At 36.7% G+C, this 26,728-nt stretch overlaps 1 protein-coding gene across 8 annotated transcripts in view; it reads left to right on the top strand.

Moving 5' to 3' along the window:
• Positions 1–26,728, top strand: part of TRPC1 (transient receptor potential cation channel subfamily C member 1) — a gene marked incomplete at both ends in the record, with an annotated part of 59,081 nt that overhangs the window by 7,992 nt on the left and 24,361 nt on the right. For 3 of the 8 annotated variants that reach the window (XM_080696101.1, XM_080696099.1, XM_080696097.1), the window contains 3 exons: positions 576–730; positions 13,134–13,336; positions 24,775–24,906. The exons of 2 other annotated variants lie outside the window; for them this stretch is intronic. In XM_080696101.1, the coding sequence (XP_080552227.1) occupies positions 576–730; positions 13,134–13,336; positions 24,775–24,906 (490 nt within the window). Of the gene's footprint in view, positions 1–575; positions 731–7,482; positions 7,585–13,133; positions 13,337–24,774; positions 24,907–26,728 lie in introns of all 8 variants that reach the window. 3 more of the 8 variants (XM_080696100.1, XM_080696096.1, XM_080696098.1) reach the window with 2 other exon arrangements.

The following is a 26,728-nucleotide window of genomic DNA, read 5'->3' as shown; positions in this document are numbered from 1 at the left end:
AGTTGTATTAATGAGTTGGTGTGTGTGTGTGTGTGTGTGTGTGTTGGAGAGCACAGGATTTTCAGGCAACATTACCTCATACCCAGAAGCATGCATGTGCTCATACTGTTTCTCAAATGTATTCTTTCCCTGTGAAAACTCTTTCTTACATTCTCTACCATTTTAACCATTTTGATACATAAGTAAATGTCTATATATATTAGGATATGAAACATTCCATTAAACTGCTTGTTTTCCTAGGTGCCAGTCTGCATTTTTTGGCATTCTATATTCAATTATTTTATATTTCTTCTATAAGTCAATCCAGTTCAGAATTTTAGACTAGTAGCTTGTATTTTGTATTGTACATTTAAAACCTTTCTACTTGCTTTCTGCTTGGTTATTAATGCATGTATTAGTTTACCAAGAGACAGGTTTTTATCCAGGAAATGTTCATATATTCTGTGCACATTTCCATATATGAGAATGAGTTAAGATATTTTAAATCTTTAATTCAACAAGCTAAATTATTCTTTATATTCATTCTTACTTAACATGTCTTGGATATTAAATTATGTTTGTGTATTGTTATTTAGGTGACTATTATATGGTTAAAAAGATTTTGGAGGAAAACAGTTCAGGTGACTTGAACATAAATTGCGTAGATGTGCTTGGGAGAAATGCTGTTACCATAACTATTGAAAACGAAAACTTGGATATACTGCAGCTTCTTTTGGACTACGGTTGTCAGGTACAAGGCTGGATACTTTTATCTCAACAGTAGCTTCTAAGAAATGTTAGACGTGCCATGTTTTTATCTTTTCCTTCTAGTTTACTTTCTTCTTTTTCTTTCTTTCTCTCTGAATCTTCTATTTGTTTTGAGCCATTACAAAGTTTAAAAAACAAACAAGAAAGTCATTTTTAAAGTATATTTTAGATTGATTTATTTTTTTCCTTGAAACTGTCACTTTTACCTGTATCCAATAGAGGTAAATTATCATGAATTATTAAGGATAATTTTGTTTTTATTACTGGCATTATTACTACTTATGTCAGGGGGACAGGTTTTTCTGTGGCCAGTGTTATTTATAGGCATATGAACAAGGTGATCCTGACTCACAAAACAATCTGCTTGGCTTTAGTTTTCTCCAAATTTTATTAATTTTTTCTTTTTATTTGAAATTTAATATTTCCTTATGTGTGAAGGTGAATGATTAAAAAAAAATAAAAAAAACGGAAAAGTCAGGCATGGTGGCGCACGCTTGTAATCCCAGTGCTTGGGAGGCAGAGACAAGAGGATCACACAGGTTTGAAGCCAGCCATGCTGGCTTAAGAGACGCTGTTTCCAAATAAAAATATAAAAAATAGGTGCCTGGGGGTGTAGCCCAGAGGTAGAAGAGTTTCCAGGAACCCCAGTACCACCAATAAATAATCAAATAAATAAATAAAAATAAAAATAAACAAATTAAAAAACTGAAAAAGACATTTCTGTTTGACTTCATATCAGTTCAGGCACAAAATTAGGCATAAATTACATGTAAATTTTGAAAGAATTCAGTTTAGATATTCTGAAGGATATTTAATAATATTTTTTTCCTCTTGTTTTGCTTATGATGGACTTAGCACGTGAATTCTGGCTCTTCCCTCTTCTCCCCTTAATGAGGCATATTATTTTCTTCTTTGTTTTTTCCTTGAGTGACATCAGGAAGCACTCACAACAGATTTTCTGAGTATAAATAGGTAGTTCTATGGACATCTCTGTTATATATAATAACATATGGTGCTGTCTACATATATATTCCTAGAGTAAAAAAAAAAAAATTGTTTACCCTGCAACCTGAGCTAGCCAGAGCACAGCTGAGAACCAGAAAGAGTAAGAAATACCTTTGGGCAGCAAGGTAGTTATTATGAAATTTTCAAATTAAGTTTCTTTGTAGGAGTAATTCTGGAGGTCTCCTTCAAAGTCCCTTTTTTTCTTGTTTTAGATACATTCTAATGAACTCAGTTTTCTAACCCAAGGAGAATTAGAAGGGCAGTGGAGGGGGCATGAGAGCTGCAGTGAACAAAGTGGGACATGGCGCCTCTTGACACTGTTGACAAGGAGGTCAATAGCATTGCCCATCTGATCATTTCTGAGGGGCTCTGCATTAGAATAACTAAGGTATAAATGGCTGAGAATCAGCAGGGAAAAGTTAAGTTATATTCAGTGCCTATTGTTTTAGAAGAAATAAGAATACATTTACTTTGTACTTCTGGAAGCAGAAGATGTCCATCAAAACAGTTTCAATTTTAAAGTAAAACACTTAAAGGCATAAGCTTCAGTCACCTAGGAAATAAGAATGTAAGGAAATTCAGGCCCAGTGATTTTGGGTAAAGAGGTTTTACGGTATGATAATTTTGTGTTTTTACACATATGCTTATATGTATATAATAACTGTACAGTATCCATGGCTCTTTTATATTACTGATCGTATTTGAACCTCACAGTCAGCCTATATAGATGTTAGCTTTTATAAATCAGAAAACTGAGGCTCATAGACTTTAATGAATTGCCCAGTGTTCTAAAGTTACTAAAGGTGAAGCTAAGATTTGAATTTAATCTTTTGACTGCAAATCCCATGCTCTTTCCAGTTCACTCTGTCCTGCCTAGGTTATCTGCGTCTTACTCTATCAGTCATCACGCCTCCAAGGCTTTGGTTGGGTGTAATTGTGGAAATGAATAAGCAAAATATGAGTTTTGTACTAAAGGATCATAAGTGCATTAGACAAAGTACATATGAATTACAAATCAGTTAAGTAATACAAAGGTGCATTTGATAAGTCCTGAGTGGTAATAGTTGTCGCTTGATTCTTATACTGTTTTGTAGTTAAAAAGTGCTTTCTTGTATTTCATCTTGTGTTACATCAGTGATTCTCAGCCAAATGATTTTGCCCCCACTAGAGGAAATATAGAAACATTTTTAATTGCACAGTTGGAGGGCAGGTTACTACTGGTATCCAGCGGGTAGAGGCTCGGAATGTTGCTAAATATCCTGCAATCCACAGGACATCTGCCACTACCACCGCAACAAAAATCTGGCCTAAAATGCCAGTAGTGCCACTCTTTAAAAACCCTGTTTTGTATTTATATTTTTGTGGCTCAATATAAATATTTTCAAAATCCAGAAAAGAGTTAAAATCACTGTGGACTGGAACTATCAAAACATGTTTTGTTGTAAGAATGTCATTTGGGCTCAGCTTTGAAATATTAATGTTAACACTTACATAGTGCTATTCTGTGTCAGCAACTTTAAATATATCCACTTACTAAATCTTCACAATAGCCCTAAGCTGTAGATACTATTTTTATCCCCATGTTAGAGAGGTGGAAAATGAGGTTCAGAAAGATTAATTTTCCCAAAGTCATTCTATAAATGTCAAACTTGCAGGTGAACCTAGGCTCTGGCTCTAGAATTTTTTTTAACCTATTACCCTAGTCTTTTCTCAAAAATTTATAGATAGGTAAGGAACACAGGCTGTAGAGAGGATATAGACAAAGATATGTGCAATGTCTATTCTTGAGAGTGAATTGACAGCCTTTTTGAACAAAATATTTGGGTTGAGAAAGTTGTAGGAATTATCAGGAAAACTAATGGAAAGAAAACTATTGAAAGAGGCATTGGATGGTAAGCCTTTGACATTTGGCCTGAGGAATTTAAGTTTTATATAACAGATATTAGGGTGCCATTAAATGAATTTTAAGAAAGGATAATATGTTTTAGTGGTGTTTTAGAAAGAGAATCTAGGGTTGGATTTAGTAGAAGAGTAGAATTTAGTAGAAGAGTTTAGTTTAGAAGAGTTGGATTTAGTAGAAGAGTGAGGACAGTAGCTCACATGAGTAGTTTTGTAGTGATTCGGATGTGACGATGGTAAGGCCTGAACTGGAAGAATGGCTACAAAAAGAGGAAGGAAATGTAGATATGAGTGATGTTAAGAAGGAAGAATTGACAGCTTAGTGAACATTTGTATTTGGGGGCGGAATTGAGAAGTCCAAGATGAATGTGAAATATTGAAACCTGAGTGACCGGGAGAAGGAGGAAAGAAAACCAGCATATTCAGAAGACAAAGCAGGCTTGGCACAAAGCAGAGTGGTCTCTGGGTAGGCCTTGTTCATTTGGGGCTACCAAGCAGTTCCCGCAGTCACAGGTAACGGTCGTATTTCCAGGGAGAGGTCCTGCTAAAGAGACACAGTAAGCAGCCAATGACAGGGACATTATGGGAGGAGGTGAAGTCACAGGAAGAGCAAATCTAATTGCTGGTGAAGATTCATGCTCAGGGAGTGCCTACATTTAATAAAGAGGGTTCAAAAAAAGGGTTTCACTAAAGGAGACCAAATGAAAAGTTTAAGATATCAGGACAGTAATATAGTGTGGCATTAAGACTGCCAAAGTAAAAATTTTAATGTCTTGCTTAGAAATCAAGAAAAATAGAGCTGGACGTGGTGGTGCCCGCTTGTAATCCCAGCATTCGGGAGGCTGAGACTGAAGGATCGTGGTTCGTGGACAGCCTCAGCTACTTAGTGAGGCCCCCACAACTTAGACCCTGTTTCAAAATAAAGAATAAAGAATAAGGCAGGGGATGTAACTCGGAGGTCAAATGCCCCTGGGTTCCATCCCCAGACCCGCAAAACAAAAAAAATCAAGAAAAATAAAGATAGAAAAGGCCATTGGATTTTGAAAATGTGGCACTGGTAGAATTAGAGAAAGTTAGACACATCGATGTGAGAAATGACACCATAAAAGAAAAGAAATTTTGCGTGGTAAGAGATAGGATCAAGTTAAATTAACAAAGGGTGAGGAATAATTTCAAATTGTGGAAGGTGGAAGCTGGGACTAGTATTTCTGTTAGTGAAGGGCCAAGGTCCTATAGGAAATTGGAGAGCACTAAAAGGAATAATAAGGTGGAAAGTTGGGTTTGGAAAGGAAATAACTAGTTTCTTACTCTGAGTTTAGAGGAAAGAGTATGGGAATTGTTGAAAAGACAAATTCTGAGGTGAGGAGGAAGATAGCAGTCTCACAGATATATATGTGTGTGTATATATATATATATATGTACACACACATATGTACATATATATGTACATATATATATATATATATATATATATATATGAGTAGAAAATATTTTAGTAAGGAATGGTCAGATACCTAAGAAATTAGGAAACAAAGCTGGTGAGGATATTTTGTAAAATAATTAAAATATTTTTACTTCAGAACTGCATTTATCAAATAACATACATTTGTACAGAATAAGTCAATGGTAACTTATTTATATGACACTTTTATATAGATAAATATTTTTGTAGCTGAAGCTTATCCTTTTAAGCACTGAAAGGTTTAACATAAATCTTATTCTTTACTAAATAGTATATCTGAATATAATTTAACTTTTCCATCATAACTTGGAATCATTGAGAATATAATCACTTTACTTTGGTTAATATGGTCTGAAACTGTTGACATATTTATTGTATGTTAAATGTCTTCAGACTTTTGTATATTGACAATGATTTTGATACACTGGTATTTTATTTATTCAATGGCCAACTTCTAGCAATTCCCAGCCCCCTCTGTTGGTTTTAATCTAGCTCTTCTCTTATTCAGTATAGATCTGAAGGCTACTTGCGAAAGCCAGGTAGCCATTACTTAGGGACAATGCTAAGACAGTGTTCTGAGGCCTGTTTCTTCTGGGAAATAATACCACTGAACTGACAGCTCAATGTTTTGTTTTTTTATTTTAATTTTGTTTTAAGTTGCAGCTGGACCATGGCTCTGATTTGAATGGTTGAGGTTAGCAATTCCATTGCTATAGTTAGCTGTATGGTTAAAACTAGAAACCATAGATGAAATTTTTAGTAATAATGGATACAAGGGTTCCTTTTTGTTTGTTTTAACCTACTGAAGATGCTAAAACTGCGGGAACTGTTTACAAAGCAGAAGAAAAATGCTAGGACTTGAAGGCAAAGGCTAGAGTCTAGGAACCCTACATTTTTTTCAGGTATAAAACAGATTTAGTTTTCCGCCTGGATAGGAGGCATAGGCAATTTTGAATGGGTGAATGAGGACTCCAGCTGGCCTTTTCTTTGGGATATGTAACCCCATTTTTTGACATTGAGATAAGGTGGATAAAACATTGATTCTTTTCAGCTATAAAAATATTAAAGATCTGACATATTTCTTTCCCCAAAGCAAGAGTGTTGCTTAATATTAACAGTGAGCCCCTTGCCCCAGGTTGTCCTCCATTCCCAGGAGTGGCCGTCCATCCGGGTGCTTTCCCTGGAGTGTGGCCCTTCCCTCTTCACAGCCTTTCTCCTGTGGGGCCTTCACTTCTGTAAATGAATCTCCTCTATCCTCACCCCACCTCAAAGAAAAAGGGCAGATTGAAAGTCATGAGGGAATTTTCTTAGATTAAATTTCATCATTTATTCCCATGTTTTCCTTCTGCCTTTTTGTTTGTCCTTAAAAATCAGACAGCTGGGCATGGCAGCTCATGTTTGTGATCCTGGTACTTGGGAGGCTGAGACAGGAGGATTACCAGTTTGTTTCCAGCCTCAGCAACTTAGTGGGGCCCTTTGCAATTTAGTGAGACCTTGTTTCAAAATAAAAAATAAAATAGGGCTGGGTTGTAGCTCAGAGGTAAAATGCCCCTGGATTCCATCCCCAGTATCCCTGCCTCCCCCCCAAAACAGACATACAGAAACCCAGGGAAACCTAAACCTGACGTCCTGGCTGCCAGGACCATAGGCTTTGCCTTCGAGACTGAAAAGTCCATTTCCTCCCACTTTACCTTTTTTTCCTCCTGTCAAAAGTGAGGCTTCACAGTGAGCTATAGTTTGGGAATAGAACTGTAAAGTCACTTCTCCCTCTGCCTCTACACACTTTGGTAACTTAATTCTTTGGGCTTATACTTGACAAAATTGCCTTATTAATGTTAAATTTTTACCATTTCATTCAGCCTTGAATGTTTTAAAAGTGAAAACAGAGCTCTCCCCTTTAAAGTTTTTTATTCTCCCCTCTTCTCATGACTGCATTAGTAACAGTCATTTCTATTCAATCGAACATACTCCGTTACCTACAGTAATAGTTCCTAGCAGTTCCTTTTATAGATTTGAAACGCAAAGTTTTTTTAGTCCATAATTGAAGCGTAAAGGTCTTGAAATAATTTTTTTGAACTTTAAATACTGAGTGGATCAGCACTGCTCCACTAGGAAGCCCTTCTCTCAAGCAGCCATTATTTTATGTATCAGCTCATTCATTGAAACCAGGACAGAAACATATGTATATTGTCGTACCCAGAAGTACTTTTACGGCAAGCAAATGTTCTACTTGTGCGGTCTAAATTTTTAAAAATTCAGTATTACTGTATATAATACAGTTAAAACATTAAAATAACATTATTTATGAATTAGTAAACAGTTTACCTTTTTACTTTCCATTTTCATTTTTAACTTTATTTTTTTTGAAGTCCGCAGATGCACTTTTGGTGGCAATCGACTCTGAAGTAGTGGGAGCTGTTGATATACTACTTAACCATCGACCAAAACGATCATCAAGACCAACTATAGTAGTTAGTACTCTTAAATATTTATTAATTTGGATTTTTAAACCAAAGTAGATCTCCTGCCCCATTGCCATTTTTTCTTCCCCCAAATTTGTTTTTTTTAAATAGATTTTTTTCACTTTGCAAAGTATTGCTTTAAAGTAAGTAGACTTTTGCAATAATTAATATTGCTTTTAGGAAATCTTTTAAAGGTTAGTTGATAGTTCTATAATTTTATCAGTGTGGACATTTTTAGTTTGGAATATTCTTCAGGTAATGTTAAAAATACAAATTAGTTTTCAGATAGATTTAAGAATTAAATGTAAATAATGAAATCATAAAATTGGAAGAAAATGTAGATGAAGACTTAACTGATGGGAAGTGGAATGATTTTTTTAAAGCATAAAAGTAGTTGTCAAAAATCACAGTGGCAACGCTGGGCGTGGTGGTGCACGCTTATAATCCCCGCGCTTGGGAGGCAGAGACAGGAGGATCGCGCAGGTTCGAAGCCAGCCACGCTGACTTAAGAGACCCTGTTTCCAAAATAAAAAGTATAAAAATAGGTCTGGGAGTTTAGCCCAGATTTAGAAGGGTTTCCAGAAAACCCAGTACTACAAAAAAATATAAAAAAAATCACAGTGGCAAAGCCAGGCATGGTAGCATATGCTTGTAATCCCAGCATTTGGGAGGCTGAGATTGGAGGATAGTGGTTCGTGGACAGCCTCAGCTACTTAGGCCCTCTGCAACTTAGTGAGACCCTGTTTCAAAATAAAGACTAAAAATTAGGGCAGGGGGTTTAGCTTGGAGGTCAAATGCCTCTGGGTTCCATCCCCAGACCTGCAAATAAATAAATAAATAAATATCACAGTGGCAGCCGGGCGTGGTGGCACACGCTTGTAATCCCAGCATTCAGGAGGCTGAGACCGGAGGATCGCGGTTTGTGGACAGCCTCAGCTACTTAGGCCCTCTGCAACTCAGTGAGCCCCGGTTTCAAAATAAAGAATAGTGTAAAAAAAAGGGCAGGGGGTGTAGCTCAGAGGTCAAATGCCCCAGGGTTCCATCCCCAGACCCGGAAAAAAAAAAAATCACAGTGGCAAGCAAGGTGTGGTGGTGCATGTTTGTAATCCCAGCATTTGGGAGGCTAAGACAGGAGGATCACGGTTTGAGGATGGTCTCAGCTATTCAGTGAGGCCATTTGCAACTCAGTGAGACCTTGTTTCAAAATAAAGAATAAAAAATAGGGCTGGGGGGGTAGCTAAGAGGTAGAACGCCCCTGGGTTCCATCCCCAGTACCCCCACCCCCGCCACACACACAAATCACAGTGGCATAGCCTTTGGCTATTATAGAAGTTAAATTTCTGGAATCCAAACATTAGGCAGGCCAGGTGTGGTGGTGCACACTTGTAATCCCAACATTCAGGAGGCGGAGACTAGAGGATTGCAGTTCGGGGACAGCCTCAGGACAGCCTCAGGACAGCCTCAGTTTCTTAGCGAGGCCCTTTGCAACTCAATGAGACCCTGTTTCAAAAATAAAAAGACTAAAAAATAGGCGTTGAGTGTAGCTGGGAGGTAGAACGCCCTTGGGTTCCATCCCCAGTACCAAAAAAAAAGAAGAAAAAAAATGAGGCAGAATTTAAAAAGCAATGAATACCTGGCAAAAGACAGCAAGTATCTCAAATTAATAATAATCTTAATATTAGGTAAATTGATGGAAAAGACTGAAAGCATAATAGAAAATGACATTTTAAAACTCAGAAACAGATAATATGAAATACTAAATCTTACTGATAAATAGGATTTTAAAAGTTTTGCTCATTAAACTAATAAAAAAATTATTATTTTGAGACAGGATCTTGCATGTTGCCTGTGCTGTTCTTGTGGGCATAGCAATTCTCCCACCTCAGCCTCCCAAGTAGCAGGGGCTTTCAGCATCTGCCACTGCACCCAGCTCAGCAGATATTTTTAAAAAATGAAAACCACTGTTAGCAAGGCAGGAGTACAGTTTGCATGCTGTTGGTGGGACAGATACTTTGGGAGCATTTTGTCAATATATGTCATATATTGCCTCTAAAACTCTGTGAAGGAAATAGTAAAACAAAACAAAACAAAAAAAAATGCCAGGCGTGGCAGCACATGCGTATAATCCCCGGGTTTGGGAGGCTGAGACAGGAGGATCGCACGGTTCAAAGCCAGCCTCAGCTACTAAGTGAGGATCTCAGCAACTTAGTGACACCCTGTTTCCAAATAAAATATAAAGTAGGTCTGGGAGTGTAACCCGGAGGTAGAAAACCCCTGGATTCCACCCCTAGTAACACACACACACACACACACACACACACACAGTGGGCAAAAATCTTGATTATAGTCTTATTTATAGCAGTAAAGAAATAAACTCCATGTAACAGAAGATAAACATCTTAAAAATAGTTCAGTGGTAGTTTGCTTGACTCATGTGTATGAAGCCTTGGATTTTATCTCCAGCACCAAGGAAAAAAGCAAACAACATAATAGAAAATAGAAAATATAAATAATTATGTATACATGCAATAAGATATCATGCAGTTATTAAAATGGCATTTAAAGGAATTTTTAGGAATATGGAAATATATATTAAGTGAGAAAAAATGGGAAAAATATGATTCAAGGTTTAAACTATGCACAGAAAAGAGACTAAATGTAATAAACCATTCCTCATAGTAGTCATCTCTTGCTGATTAGCCAAGTTAAGGATTTTTTTTTCTTTAAGACTTCTTATTTAGGAAGATAGTCACTAATACTCACATAAATGCTAATTTTTAAAAATGAGATATTTGTTATCCATCAAATTTTTAAAATTCTAACATTTATTATTAATTTGTATAGAGTGAAACAAGCAATTTAAGTAACTACCACGATAAACAGGTAATAGAAGAAAAATCTTGTTTTAAGAAGTAATTAAGTTGATAGAAGACGACGATCTGTAATGATCTGAGAACTGTGAGAGGCTCTGCTAGATTTCATAGCATCTTATGTGAATGGAAAAATTTAGACTTAGAAACTTGTGACTTTCTGGGCTGGTGGAGTAGCTCTTAATAGAACGCTTGCATAGAATGTACAGGCTCCTGGATTTGATTCCCAGCATCACAAACAACAACAACAATAGCGAAAGTATGACTTCTTTGAGGGGAATAGTACTACCTAGTTTAAGTGATGTGAAACCACCAGGAATAAAGAAAAAAGGACTAAGAATAGAGCACCTGTTCAAAGTACCAGAAATATACAGAATCCTACTTAATTTTCTGCCATCTCTCTTTGCAGTCACCATCAGATTGTGGTACACCTGGGCTACCTCCTAGGTTTAGCCAGTCTCCTCTTCTGAGGGGCAGGGTGGAGTATAGTATGCTAGATATTGGACCCACTGGCTGGTGGCACGTCATTACCATGCCACTACCAATGAAATCTGAGGGTTGCAAGGCCTTGGTAGCCCTCACCTAGCCAGTGAAAAACACTACCTGCTGTGTCTCTTATAAATTCCAGTGATAGCAAGATCATATTGTAATAGCCCTATTACATCTATACAACAGTACTAAATATTTTATATACTTTTACCATTTCAATGAATTTATTCTGTATTCTTTGCTTTTCAAATTTGTCATGTAAGTTGCTTGGTAGTACACAGATTGTTATAAACAATGAAATTATGAATGTTAATATTAAGCACACCCAGTGATATTTTTATGTGGTTTAAGTATGTTTCATAAGAAATATGAGGGCTCCTTTTCTCTTAGGATTAAATATAATTTTCCTTATAACAAGTAATGCAGTAAAAGGAAAAATGACTAATTTTAGGTTTCTCTGTAATTATTAAATAAATTCATCATTTGAAGTCCAATAAATAAATGGGAAGTCTATGAACAAAAAACATTTATAAAAGAGGGAAAAACAGATAAGTATATCAGAAAATATTAAAATCTACCAGTAATCAAAAAAGTATTTAAAATTTCATGATTAATATTTTTTACTCATGAATTAGGAGTGGTCATGCCCAGTATTGGTGAGTAAAAGTTTAATGTGAAATGGATATTCTTATATTATTGGGATTATAAACTATTAAAAAGACTTTGACATTATATATCAGGGGCTTTAAACTCTTGATGGCCTTTTCACACCATAATTCTACTTCTGTGGGGGTGGGGGGGTGTCCAATGTTTATGAGAGAATCCTAAATTTGCAAAACAGTATTTTTATAAAGACGTTTGCTATAGTGTTCCTTAAATTAGCAAAATATCTAGGCATTTCTCTAAATTGCATGCAAAATTCTCTGCATAAGTCTTTTATTCCTGGAAGATCCTGGGATGTACATTATGAGATTATTAAAAGTGTCCATGATTTCAAATACTAAGAACCATTGTTTTTAATCTCTGGTGATTAGCTTACTTTTTAATTATGCAAAAGACGACCTTAACCAGGGGTGTGGTAGATAAAGGACTAGAAGGAAATACTGTACTTAAAATGTTGTTTGGTAGAAGGAATATGGGTATTTTTATTCTTCTTTCTGCTTTTCTGTATTTTTCAGATATTTTATAATGAGTGTACACTACTTTTACAGTGTTAATAAAAATTACCAAAATGTGAACTTGATGAGCTTACACTGGAATCAAACAGCTCTCAGGGAAACTTCTGCGAAAAAGTGAGAAGTATTGGAAAGAATATGCAATAGTCATAAAATATTCAACCTTTTAATTTAACTCTGATTCTTTAATTACTAATATTTTTTCTTCATTTCATGCCATCACCAGGCCCGTGGGCCCTTGTAGTAGAGGAGCCCAGGCTCCCGAGTAACACAGACCTGGCCTCTGATCAGCAGCCTGCCCCTCTGTTGTGTGGCCTGGGCACATTAACTTCTCTGAGCCTCAGTTTCTTTATGGGGATTAATTATGCTCAGTTCTACAGGACACTGTGGGGGTCAATGAGATGATGAATGTGAAGTGCCTAATAGTGTCAGGACTGAGTAATAGTAACTGTGATTGTTAATGTTTTGTGCATTTATAATAGAAAGTACTACATATAGGGAATTTTTAACAATGTGTAGAGAATTGTACAGAGTGAAGAGTGCTTCCTGTTTACATACCCTTTCAAGTAGCTTCATTGCTATCAGTATAAAATTTGCTGTAGAGGTAGAATTTTTAGTTTTTCTCATCCATTTATACTCTGCCTGTTTTTAACTTTTCTATTTTTCCATTATATTCTTTTCCCAAAATTCTTTATCTTTGTCTGCATGTTTCTATAATCTTATAAAAATTAAACACCTTTTCCTAAAGTATTTCTTTAAATATTCTCACTTCTTCTTTGTTAATAGAACTGTAGTTATATGAATGTTTCCTATTGAAGATATTGTCTGTTATGATTATATGCCATTTATTAGAGTTAACATTTTTAAGGTTTCAAAACATGTAGTCCAAGTAAAATGTTTGTCATATTCCTTAAAATAATTCTTAAGTTTTTTGTACTTTCCTAGTTTTTTGTTTCATCTTTCAGATATATATACTTTTTTGAAGTTATACATAATAACTTTTGGACATTTACATATTTTTCAGAAACTAATGGAACGAATTCAGAATCCCGAGTATTCAACAACTATGGATGTTGCACCTGTCATTTTAGCTGCTCATCGTAACAACTATGAAATTCTTACAATGCTCTTAAAACAGGATGTGTCTCTACCCAAGCCCCATGCAGTTGGCTGTGAATGCACATTGTGTTCTGCAAAAAACAAAAAGGATAGCCTCCGACATTCCAGGTTGGAAAATTAAAATTTTGATAAATAGAGATATCATGAGGTATATGTCAATTATGTTGTGGTTTTGTTTTTTTTTAATTCTTTGTACACAGCTTTTAGGAAATACGATGCTGGGTGACTTAGGAAAGTCAGACTTCTTGCTCCTGAGTTCTCAGCTTTTCAGAAATGCTTACTAAATGCTAAATAATTAAGAAAATGCTTCAAATTATGAATGAGGTTTATCGCATACTCTTGCTGGTAGGAATGCTCTTTGCTGTTTAGAGGTATAATTTAGTAGTTGAAGAGAATTTCAGAGTTTCTTTATTATTTATAAGAAATCAAAACTATTTCCCATCTCAGTAAACACTTGACTTGTTAAGCTTCTCACATCCCCTCTCAGACAGTGCTCAAGTCTTTCTCTTTCCCCTGTTCATCGTCTTCCCGTGTCCCCAGTTGAAGACTGGTTTAGGAAGCACTCTGCGTTGCACAGGTTGAGCAGGAGCACACACGTGGGCGTGTTGTGGAGCTGGATGGCCTGGGCTCCACTTGAGAACCATCTTTTCAGAATACGCCTTTGTTAGAATTTAGATGTGTTTTCTTCTCCACCAGAACTCCAGGTGGCGTTTGATTGCCAGTGTGGCAGCACTGGGAGGGGGGCTTTTGAAAGACTAATGTCTTTCTGGGTTAGTTCTTTTGAGACTGGGTGAGTGCTCGTGGCAGTGGATGAGGTCTACCAGAGGAGGCCTGGTCCTTCCTCGTGGCCTCTCTCACATGTGTGCTTTTTTCTGCATGTGCCTGCGTCTGCTTCCCACTGAGACTCTGGACAGAAGCTGAGCAGGCACAGGCTCCACGCTCTCAGACTTTCAGAACCAGGAACCCAACTAAACCTCTTTTTAAAAATTACCTGGTGTCAGGTATTTTGATATAGCAACAGAGAATAATAGTATCTTTCATTATACATTTATACAATTAATAATAATTAAATGCACCACTTACATATATATATGCAAATAGTAATTAAATATAGGTGATTTAGTATCAAGTAAATATCTGCTCTGGAAAATAGACCTGGATATCATAGCTGCAAGCTATCTTCTCTCTACTTACTTTAAAAACAGACCTATGGTGGGTTGACAGTTCCAAATTCATAAATTGGAGAAGTCTCTGGGGAATCAATTTAATGTTTATTTGTACATGTTTATCTAGAAATGTGTTCTGTTTCAGATCTATTTTGCAATGAGATCTGTTTCTTTTTAGTAAGAGCTGGTTGATATGGCACTTTACTTTTTTAAAATGACTATAAAACGACACACAGAACTTATCTTTAATTCTTTTAGTTGTAGTATCTTTTATTAATACTAAATGCAAATCTTTTCCAAATTATATGCTTGTTAAGTATGTGTGTGTTTGAAGCAGCTGGGGTGAAAGGTTGTGGATGGAGAAGAGTCTGGCTTGAGTTGGGAAACAGCTCGTTCTGAGAGCTTTTAAAGAGGTATGGCTTGAGATAGGTATTTACGAATTATAAGATTTAGAAGTTAAGGTGTCTCTTAGGTAGAAAGTATAGTGTATGGTTTTGACTTATTTGGGAATTGCAAATGGTTTGGAAGAGGAGCAGAAGAGTTTGAGGGAATTTGTTACTGATTTTTGAGAAAATAGTAGCAAAGAGCCCTGATGAAAGTAATTTTAGGAATTACTAAGTAGAGCTGCAGATGAGAAGGAGACTAACAAGATGAGTAAAAAGAGCTGGGTATGGTAGCACGTGCTTGTAATCCTAGTACTTGGGATGCTGAGACAGGAGGATCAGTTTCATGGCCAGCCTCAGATGTTTAGCAAGCCCTATGCTACTCAGGGGACCCTGTTTCAAGATTAAAAAAAAAAAAGATCTGGGAGTGTAGCTCAGAGGTAGAATGATCCTGGATTTAATGCCCAGTTCTACAAAAGAAAGGGAAAAAAAGAGAATAAAAAGAGATGGGAATATTTTTTGTGGAATTGAAGAGCTGATATATTGGCAATAAGAAAGTGAGACAATCTGTGTTTATAAACTATGTTTTATAAATTTCAGAGATGATGTAGTTCCAGGTGATAATGTCTAGAGGCAATATTTCCCAACAGAGAAGAGATGCACAGTGGACATTGTAGTTTAGAAAAATATTTTTAGTAATGTAATTATTCCAATTTAATTTTAGTCTCAATATTTGATATATCCTGAAGTTATAAATTATTTCAAAATAAAATAAAAATATTTATTATTAAGTGCAGATAGAATCAAAAACCCTGGAAATTAGACTATAAATTTTTAAATTATTAGAGGAGGGTGTAGGTCCAACATTCTTAAGATATAACCACAGGTAGAAACTTTCTCAATAAGACTCCCAAAGCTCAGGATATTAAAACAATTAATAAATAGAATGGCATTATCTAAAAAGTTTGTTTATCAAAGGAAACCATCAAGAGAGAGCCTACAGAATGGGAGAAGATCTTTGCCATCTAGTTCTCTGATAGAGGACTAATATCTAAAATATATAAAGTACAAAAGACTTAACACTAAAAAAAACTCAGTCAAGGAAATGGGCAATTGAACTAAATAGACACTTCACAAAAGAAGAACTACAATGGTCAATAAATATATGAAAAAATCTTCAACATCATTCTCATCAGGGTGATGCAAATCAAAACTACACCGGGATTCCACCTAACTCCAATTAGAATTTCAATCATCCAGAAGTCAAACAAACAACAGTAAATGGAGACAAGGATGTGAGTAAGTTGGAACTCTTGTACACTGTTGGTGGGATTGCAAACAAGTCCAGCTGCTGTGGAGATCAGTGTGGTTGTGGTGATTCCTCAGAAAACTGGGAATGGATCCACTATACCCACCTGGGTATATTTCCAGAGGGACTGAAATCAGAATATTATAGTAATATATGCATATCCATGTTCATAGCTGCACAATTCACAATAGCTAAATTACAGAATCAACCTAGATATCCATCAACAGATGAAAGGATTACAAAATTGTGGGATATGCACACAATTGAATTCTACTCAGCAGTAAAGAAGAATAAAATTATGTCATTTGCAGGAAAATGGAGACATGGAGAATATTATGTTACGTGAGATTAGCCTGCTACAGAAAGTGAAAGGTCATATGTTTTTTCTAAAATGCAGAATCTAGGGAGTAATGGAGATACCAGAGGGGCTCCAGAGGAAGGAAGAGAAACCTCACTGGAGCCAGGGAGGTAGTCTAAGGGAAGGGGCAGGGAAGAGTGAAGTTCACTGAAGTGAGCTATATGTACATATGTGAAAATGCCAGTGTCGAGCTCAGTACTCTCTATGGGGAAGGGGAGCTGGAGAGCCGGGATGGGGGCACCAGTGCAGTGTGCATGTACGTCACTGTCAACATAATTTACATAATGATGTGAGACCATATGTGCCAGTAAAATCATATAAAAATTAAAAAAAACAGGAAAAATTAAAATAGGCCTGGGGGTATAGCTCAGAGGTAGAACACCCCAGGGTCAATCCCCAGTACCACCAAATAAATAGGGAAATTAATTCAATAAATTTTAATTAAATTTTAAAAATAGAGTTCATATTGGATTGTATACTTATAACTGGATTATATAATAAATATATTTAAAATCTTTTTCAAAGATAAAATCTCACATATGGCTTATATATGGGAACTTTGCTTCCAGTGATTTTTCTTTTTATTAAGTTACTTAGTTACACAAATAATATATGAATAAGTCCTTAAATTTTAAAAAAAAATTACTGCTCAATATTCAGCAGAAGTCTCTTGTCCAGTCACGTTCTCTTCTACTCTCTAGAATTAATAACTGTTAGGAGTTTGTTGTTCTATATCTGCTTCTTAATGGCTAATATTACCAGGGTTAGAAATATGACTCTTAACTTCAGTGTTACATTAGAAACCAGAGCCTCAGCAGTGACTCTCAGTTACGTGTTAGAAGAGCCCCCTCTCACCTCTGCCTAGACAGAATCCATTCAGTTTTGCTCTTCTCTCATTAGGTTTGCCTCATCTACTCCTGTTCTAATGTGCATTTCTCTACGTCTAATATATCGATCATCTTATGTGCTTATCTAATTAGGATATCTTCTATCAGATCTTTAGCTCATTTTTTTCTTTTTCTTTTTCTTTTTTTTTTTTTTTTGGTGGTACTGGGGTTCCTGGAAGCCCTTCTACCTTCAGGCTACACTCCCAGACCTATTTTTACATTTTATATTTGGAAACAGGGTCTCCTAAGCCAGCGCGCACGGCTGGCTTTGAACCTGCGCGATCCTCCTGTCTCCGCCTCCCAAGCGCAGGGATTACAAGCGTGCGCCACCACGCCCGGCTAGCTCATTTTTTTCAACAGGTTGTTTGTCGTGAATAGGTTGTTTTTTGGAACAGATTGTTTGTCTTGTCTTATTAAGTTATAAATTATGTATTCTAGGACCCATGTTCTTAATCAGGTATGTTTTGCAAATGATTTCTCTTAGTTCATGGCTTATCTTTCCATCTTCTTGATAGTTTTTTTTTTTTGGTACTGAATCCAGGGGTATTCTGTCTCTCAGCTACATCCCAGCCCCTTTTAAGCTTTTTTATTTTCAGCAGGATCTTGCTAAGTTGCTGAATCTGTCCTTGAACCTGCAATGCTCCTGTCTTCACTTCCCATGTGCTATTGCTACAGGCACGTGCCACCACACCCAGTGTGTATTTTTCTGGGGGAAGGTGGATATTCTACCTCTAAGCCATACCCCTAGCTCACTTTTAGTTATTTTGTTTTGAATCATAGTCCAAGTTGCTGAGGGACTGGTCTTCAACTTGTGATTCTCTTGTCCTAGCCTCCCAGAGTACTACTGGAAGTACAGGCATGTGCTGTCATGCCTGATTTATGATATCTTTTGAGAAGCAAAAGTTTTTATTTTGATAAAGTCTAACTTGCCAGTTTTTTCTTTTGTGAATTATGATTTTGGTGTCAATAGTTAAGAAATATTTGCATAACCCAAGGCAACAAAGGCATTTTCTGGTTTACTTCTTGAATTTGTATGGTTTTAAGATTTACATATAATTCTATGATCTATTTTAAGTAAACTTTTGAATATATATGAAATGAAAGTTCTAAGTTATTTTTCTAGTTTTTATAATATTCAGCCATTTACAATAACACTATTTTGTTGAAAAGATCATTTTTCCTCGATGGAGTTATATTCACATTTTTGAAAATCATTTGGATGTTTGTGGTTTTATTTCTGATAAGTTAATGAATCTTATCCATTGATCTCTATATCTGTTTTCACACCCAAATCACTTTGTGCTGATTGTTCTAGCCTTACTGTAAATCTTAAAATCAATTAGTACAAGTTCTCTGTTTTTTACTCTTTTCCCCCCAGATTTTTTGCCAGTCTATATCCTTTGTATTTCCAAATAAAATTTAAAATCAGTTGTCAGTTTTTATAAAAACACCTAGTGGAATTTTTTGAGAGAGATTACGTTGAATTGATTGGGAAGAGATACCATTTTAATAACACTGAATCTTCTAAGCTATAAGCATGATATATTTCTTCATTTGATAGGTTTAATTTCTTCTAGCATTAAGAGAAAATAGCATATCACTTACAAGAGGATTCAAATAATACTAACAGCTGATGTCTCAACAGAAACCAGTGGGATAAAATATTTTATATCCAACAAACTAATATTTAATAATAAGAGAAAAATAAAAACTTTACCAGCTAGTCAAAAATATATATACTGTTTTAGTATATCTTCAAGTTTGCCAGTTCTTCTGCCAATTTACAGTTATTGTTCACCCTGTATTCATTTCTTAGGGCTGTCATAAATTGAACAGAAATTTATTTCTTTCACAAAACTGAGGCCTAGAATTAAAAATGAAGTTGTTCTTGCCGGGCGTGGTGGCGCACGCTTGTAATCTCCGCGCTTGGGAGGCGGAGACAGGAGGATCGCGCAGGTTCGAAGCCAGCCGTGCGCGCTGGCTTAGGAGACCCTGTTTCCAAATAAAAATGTAAAAATAGGACTGGGAGTGTAGCCCGGAGGTAGAAGGGCTTCCAGGAACCCCAGTACCACAAAAAAAAAAAAAAAAAAAGGAAGTTGGTTTTAATGAGAGGTATGAAGAAAGAATATGTCCTAGGCCTCTCTTGTGGTTTGTAGATGGCTATCTTAATGTTCCTATCACATCCTCCCCATTTGAGACACCAGTCCTACCATAATGTCCTGAATTTCCTTTTTAAAAACCCCATCTTCAAATGAGGTACATTTTGAAGTACTGATGGATAGGACATCAACATCTGAATTTTGAAGTGATAAAATTCAACCCATAACAAGACCTTCTAGTGAGTTTCTAATTTCAGTTATACTTTTCAGTTTCAAAATTTTCATTGTATTTTTTTCATAATTCCTTTATTAAGCCGGGTGTGGTGGCGCACGCTTGTAATCCCTGCACTTGGGAGGCGGAGACAGGAGATTCACGCAGGTTCGAAGCCAGCCTTGCTGGCTTGAGAGACCCTGTTTCCAAATAAAAATATAAAAAATAGGTGTCTGGGAGTGTAGCCCAGAGGTAGAAGGGCTTCCGGGAACCCCAGTACCACAAAAATAAATAAATAAATAAATACATACATACATACATACATACACATACATTAAAAAAAACCAATGACATAATTCCTTTATTTATTTTCTCTGTACGATGTCACATTGCCATTATACCTTCCTTGAGTTCTGGAGTCATGCTTTCCTTTATTACTGGGAACATACATACAGTGGTACTTTGACATTCTTTTCTGTTAAGTCTGACATCTGGAAATTCTCACAGGCAGTTCCTGTTGCCTAGTGTTTTTGTTGTTTCTCTTTTCTGGGGAATGGGTTATATTTTCTTGTTTCTTTGCGTGTCCCTGAGATGTTTTGTTGGAAACTACACATTTTAGATATGATATTGTGGGCTGGTTGTGGTGCTGCCCATCTGTAATCCCTGTACTTGGGAGGCTGTCACAGGAGAATCGCAGGTTTGAGGATAGCCTCAGCAAGTAGTGAGACTTATCAACCTAGTGAGACCTTATTTCTAAATAAGGATAAAATCGGGCTGAGGCTGTAGCTAGGAGGTAGAATGTCCCTGGGTTCAATCCCCAATACCACACACAAAAAGGTAAGATATTGTAGCGGCTCTGTGTGTTAGTATCTACCCCACAGCCTTTCCTGGGGCTTATTATTATTATTTGGTTGCTCATTTTTTATTGACTGACTAGGTTATTAGTTCCGTGTGTGTGTGTGTGTGTGTGTGTGTGTGTGTGTGTGTGTGTAGTATGTGTATGTCTATTTGTTTTTCCAAGGATTGAACTCGGGGATTCTACCTCTGAGCTACACCCTAACCCTATTTTATTTTGAAACAGTCTTGTTAGGTTGATGAGAGTCTCTACTTGCTGAGGCAGTCCTCAAATCTGCAGTCTTCCCAAGTACTGCGATTACAGACGTGTGCCACCCCTCTACGCTTCCTGACTGTATTATTTTAATAAAGTCTATTTTCTACCCCACACTCAGTGATAGACTGTGCTGTTACTCCTTGGGTGGAACAACTTACCTTTCGCTTACATATTAGTATTTCTTTGTTTGATAACTGAGCAGTTTAGTACATACTGTAAGAACTCTGGATACTGATTAATATTTCCATGCGTGTTTTCCTAGTTACTTGTTTGGCCTGTAGAACCTTTCTCCTGTGGTCTGCAGTCAGCAACGTCTGTGCCTAGTATTCTTACAGGTCACTTAGTGCCTGCATAGGTCAGCCAATCAATGATTTGGGCAGAGGCTCTGCTATTACACTTTAAGCCTTAAAATATCTATTCTTGATCGATCTGTGGGTTAGTTGGGAAATGCATTAAAAAGTATGGACATTTTTTTGCCGGGCGTGGTGGCGCACGCTTGTAATCCCAGCATCCGGGAGGCTGAGACCCGGAGGATCGCGGTTCGCGGACAGCCTCAGCTACTTAGGCCCTCTGCAACTCAGTGAGACCCGGTTTCAAAATAAAGAATAAAAAATAGGGCAAGGGGTGTAGCTCGGAGGTCGAATGCCCCTGGGTTCCATCCCCCAATTAAAAAAAAAAAGTGTGGGTATTTTTCAACATATCTTGGCTTTTTTTTTTTTTTAACCAAACTTTCTGTGTTCCTTACACAAGCATAATTTTCTTATCAGCCAAGAAATGGTTTGTAGAAACTTTATAGAACTTTATCAGTGTCTTCCTTCTTTCCAACATCTTCCAGTTATAATTCTAGTTAACTAGGCATGGTGGCCCATGCATGTAATCCCAGTACTTGGGAGCCTGAGACAGGAGGATTGCAGGTTCATGGCCAGCCTTAGCTACTTAGTGAGGCTCTCTGCAACTCAGTGAGACCCTGTTAAAAATAAAGAATAAAAATAGGGTTGGAGGTGGAGCTTGGCGGTAGAATGCCCCTGGGTTCACTCTCCAGCACCCTCCCAAAAAATAAAGATAATCATCAGCTGGGTATGGTGGCACACGCTTGTAATCCCAGTACTTGGGAGACTGAGTTTGGAGAATCCAGGTTTATGGCCAGCCTCAGTTACCTAGTGAGGCCCTCTGCAACTTAGTGAGACCCTGGTTCAAAATAAAAAGAATAAAAAAATAGGGCGGTGAGTATAGCTCAGAGGTAGAATGCCCCTGATTTCCATCCCCAGTACTAGGAAAAAAAAAAAAAAGATAATCATCAACCCCGCGGGTATGGTGGTGCATGCCTGTAAGCCCAGTATTTGGGAGGCTGAGATCAGAGAATTGCATTTCAAGACCAGCCTCAGCAAAGTAGTGGGATTCTCAGCAACTTGGCAAGACCCTGTTTCAAAATAAAACAGTAAAAAAAAAAAGGGCTGGGCATACAGCTTGAAGGTAGAATGCCCTTGAGTTCAATCCCCAGTAACTAATACACACACACATACACACACACACACACACACACACACACTCATCAGAAAACTGGGCTAAATTATATAAACAGTTTGTAGAGGAGGAATGTAAATTGATATTTAACATAAAATAATGCTCAGACTTTTAAAGAAATTAAATTTAAACCAAGTATAAAGTTCCATTTTCCACTAAAAGTTGGCAAGGGTTCAAAAATTGATACTAGTGAAAATGTGGGGGATGTGAACTCTCATCATTATTGCTTTGGAAGCATCTGTACAAATTTAAAATACTTATGCCATTTTGCCCAGCAATTTGAGCTGTGCAAAAGATAATAGGAATTAAACAATAGTCATTGCTGCATTTTTTTTTATAGCAGAGAAAGAAGTGACCTAAATGTTCATTGATGGAAATCTGTATCAGTCAGCTTTCCACTGCTGTTTCAAAACACCTGAGAAAATTGACTCAAAGGAGGAAAGGCTTACCTGGTCTCGCAGTTCCAGAGGTTCCAGTCCATGGCCCCTTGGCTGTGTTGTTTCCAGGCCCTTACTGAGGAAGGACATTCAGATGCAAAGCTGCTCACCTCCTGGCAGCTGGGGAGGAGAGAAGGGTCAGAAGGTGGGGACAGGGTGACATTTGCCCTCAAGTGGCACCGCCCCAGGGGCTGCCTCATCCTACTAGGCCCCTCCTAAGGTGTCCGCCATCTCCCGTGGGGCCGCCAGCTCTGAGGACCAGAATTCATACTCGAGCCTTTGGAGACATTCCACATCCATCTCTCACAGTCTAACGGACTCCCATTAACTGAGAAGCCACCCTGTTACAGGGAAGAATGAAGCAGAGCCATCTTTAGTGATACACAGTGAATTTCATACCACGTTTTTTTTGTTGTTTATCTTTGTTTTTTTGGTGGTACTGGGTGTGGAACCCAGGGGCTTTTCTACATCCGGCTACACTCCCAGACCTATTTTATACTTTATTTGGAAGCAGGGTCTCAGTAAGTTGCTGAGGCTGAGTTCAAACTGTGAAATCCTCCTGTCTCAGTCTCCCAAGCACTGGGATTACAAGTGTGCGCCACCACGCCCAGCTCCATACCATATATTTAAAAGTGAATTGTTCCTTTATATATTATGCCTGATTATGTTTGCATAAATGGAAAATATTAGGAAGGATATGAACAGTCCTCTGCAGTGTCTTTGACGTGTAGAACTAATGGAGGAGGATTCAGGGTGGCATGCTTCCATGCTGCTCACTTCTTTTTCAATAGCAAGTACATTTTAAATTTATACTTAAAAGAAAAATATGTATTATATAACATTTATTTACTTATTTATTTATGTTGGTGCTGGGGATTGAACCCAGGGGCATTCTCCCTATGAGCTACAACCCCAACCCTGTATTTTTTTTAAATTGGAAACAGGATCTCATTAAATTGCTGAGGCTGACTCTGAACCTTGTAATCCTCCTGTCTCACCCTCCCAAGTACCGGGATTATAGGCATTACAGGCATGCACCACCATGTCCAGCCAAATTTATTATTGGAAAAAATATATTTATAAGTGATTTACAGTGAATTTTTGTTTCATACTTACATATTGAAATATGAAGATTTATTAATTTACAGAGAGCAGTAGGGAGACTTGTATGTGTGGGGAGGTGTACTGGGGATCGAACCCAGGTATATTCTACCTCTAAGAAACAGTCCAGCCCTAGTTTTTATTCTTTTTGTTGTTGTTGTTGGTACTGGGGTTCCTGGAAGCCCTTCTACCTCCGGGCTACACTCCCAGACCTATTTTTTATATTTTTATTTGGAAACAGGGTCTCTTAACCAGCGAGACTGGCTTTGAACCTGCGTGATCCTCCCGTCTCCACCTCCCAAGCGCAGGGATTACAAGCGTGCGCCACCACGCCTGGCTCATTCTTTATTTGGAAACAGGGTCTCACTAAGTTGGGGAGGAGCTCACTAAGTGGCTGAGGGTGGCCTCAAATCTGTGATCCTTCTGTCTCAGCCTCCCAAGTACTGGGATTACAAGTTTGTGCCACCATGCCCAGCTGAGAGTGCTTTTTGTTAGCTGGAAATTATGTGTAAATTAATTATTTCACTCTTAATATTTGAAACATCTTTCAAAACATAGCCTGTTCTAATGAGTCATGTGCTATGTATATCTGGCATACTAAAGAAGTTTTATCACTGGAAAAGGAAAAATTTAATAATCATCCAGTGTACATCATATTAAATGTTTATTATTAACATAAAATTATGTTGGTAAAAGAATAAAATTTAATTTAGCTAAACAATACAAAGTTTTGAGTCTATGAAAACACAATAAAATAATTTCCTTAAAGGAAGTAGATATTAAAAGTTTTTTAGTATTTCTATGTCAAAATATTTAATTTTATCTTATTTCATGGAATTATAAGTTTATCTATAAATATTTTTATTTTTTTGAATTTTATAATACTTTAATTTAAAAAAAATAGGTTAATCATATTGTAAAATAAGATTTTTATACATTTGGAATCAAATTTCATCACAGGTTTCGTCTTGATATATATCGCTGCTTAGCCAGCCCAGCCCTAATAATGTTAACAGAGGAGGATCCAATTCTGAGAGCGTTTGAACTTAGTGCTGACTTAAAAGAACTAAGCCTTGTGGAAGTGGAATTCAGGTGGGAATAAGTGGAAATTGTAAATTTTTTAATGTCTTTTGTTTCAGAATCTTTAGCTTTAACTTCTTCATAGGCCAAATTGACATTTGTCTTTCTATTTATTTACATTTGATTTTAGACGACCATACCTTGTTGCCACTTTACTTGGACTGTCCCTCCTCCCTCAGAGGGACAGATGCTGGTGCTGTTCAGTTCACTTCTTCCCCTTCTGCCCTCTACTCTCTGCCACCCCGGTCCCCCAAGGAAAGCTTTGAGATCTTCCCTACGGACAGAGCCTCCCTGGCAGCCTCAAGAAGGGATTGATGAAGATTTCTTACCAGCCCCTATTGCATGGTTTCTTCAGGGATCTATACCAAACCCATCTTTTCTTTGATGTCCACTTCTGTTGGAGCCCCAAATCTTGTGACACCCCTCCAATGACTTGACAAGATTGAGAAAGTTTAGACTTCTACAGTACTAAAAAGATGATAAGAAATCAGTAATTTTGGGGCCGGGATATAGCTCAGTGGCAAAGTGCCTGCTTTGCAGGTGTGGCGCTCTGGGTTTGATCCTCAGTTCCAAAAAAAAAAAAAAAAATAGTAGCAATCCATAGTTGAATTCCAGAGACTTATTAAAAAAAATACTTGTTTTTAAGTTCAGAATTGCTATACTTTATTTGGAAACATTAAATTTTATTTAAACCTAACATGACATAACGTATGTACTTTGATGAACTCAGACATGGCTAAAATATAACTGTTGCTTTTAACTTTATTAGCACATGAGGCTATTAATAAACTATTCTGCTTAAATATGAAGAATTTCCTATTGTAAAATAATTTGAGTCTGAGTTTCCAGATAAAATAGAATTCAAGCCGGGTGTGGTGGCACAAGCTTGTAATCCCAGTACTTGGGAGGCTGAGAAAGGATCGGAGGTTCTTGGCCAGCTTTAGCTACTTAGTGAGGCCCTCCACACTTAGCAAGACTCTGTTTCAAAATAAATAATAAAAAATCAGTGTTTTTTTTTAAAGACCTAGAATAAGTTCTAGAAAGGTTACATGTTTTACTAATATCGACATCTAATTAAGAACAAGACTGAAACTGAAAGCTATAATTAGAACATAGTACTCCTCGCTTCTAGTCTACAGTATGTCTGTCTGAACTGATAACCACTAATTTGTCTTCCAATAATCTATCGATTGCTAGGCTTAGAGTTTAGGCTAATTAGATTAATAAAATGTGTTCACTTTACCTTTTAACTTAGTGGTTCATCAAATAAATGCTTGTCTAAAAGGTGAGATATCTAGTAACATACACTTCTGATGAATTTTCTCATCTGCAGTTACATCCATCCCTAACCAAAGCAGGTAATACTTTATTTGTTAATGAAATCTAACTATATATTCTCTGGTTATTTAGTACATGCAAAGAATGAATGAGAAAAACGTTAACTTCTAAGAAAAAGTAATTTTTATTCTTTAAGTTACAATTTTACGCACCGAGTTAATTTCTCACAATGTTAAGTTAGATCTGCCTTAATAAGCAATCAAAGGCAGTAAAATGCAAGAAACAGTGATTCTGAAAGGAAGGTTTTTAGTGGGTACATTATAGTATCTTTCTAACTTGAATTTCATTCAAACACATTAAATATAAAATACTTTTTTAATATTATAAATAGCTTAAATGTAGACTATTATTAAAAAATCCTCTATAATTATTTAATATTTATTAAGTTGGATTAAAATATGATTTATTTATATGAGTAATATAAAAGGAATTTTAGCCAAACTTACAGAAAATAAGAACAAATGAGTTAAGTGAAGAACTGGTTGACAAATATTAG

This window comes from Muscardinus avellanarius, assembly GCF_963383645.1.
Source record: "Muscardinus avellanarius genome assembly, chromosome: 5".
Taxonomy (NCBI): Eukaryota; Metazoa; Chordata; class Mammalia; order Rodentia; family Gliridae; genus Muscardinus; species Muscardinus avellanarius.
The sequence above is the reverse complement of the archived record's forward strand: the minus strand, read 5'-3'. Positions and strand labels throughout refer to the sequence as shown.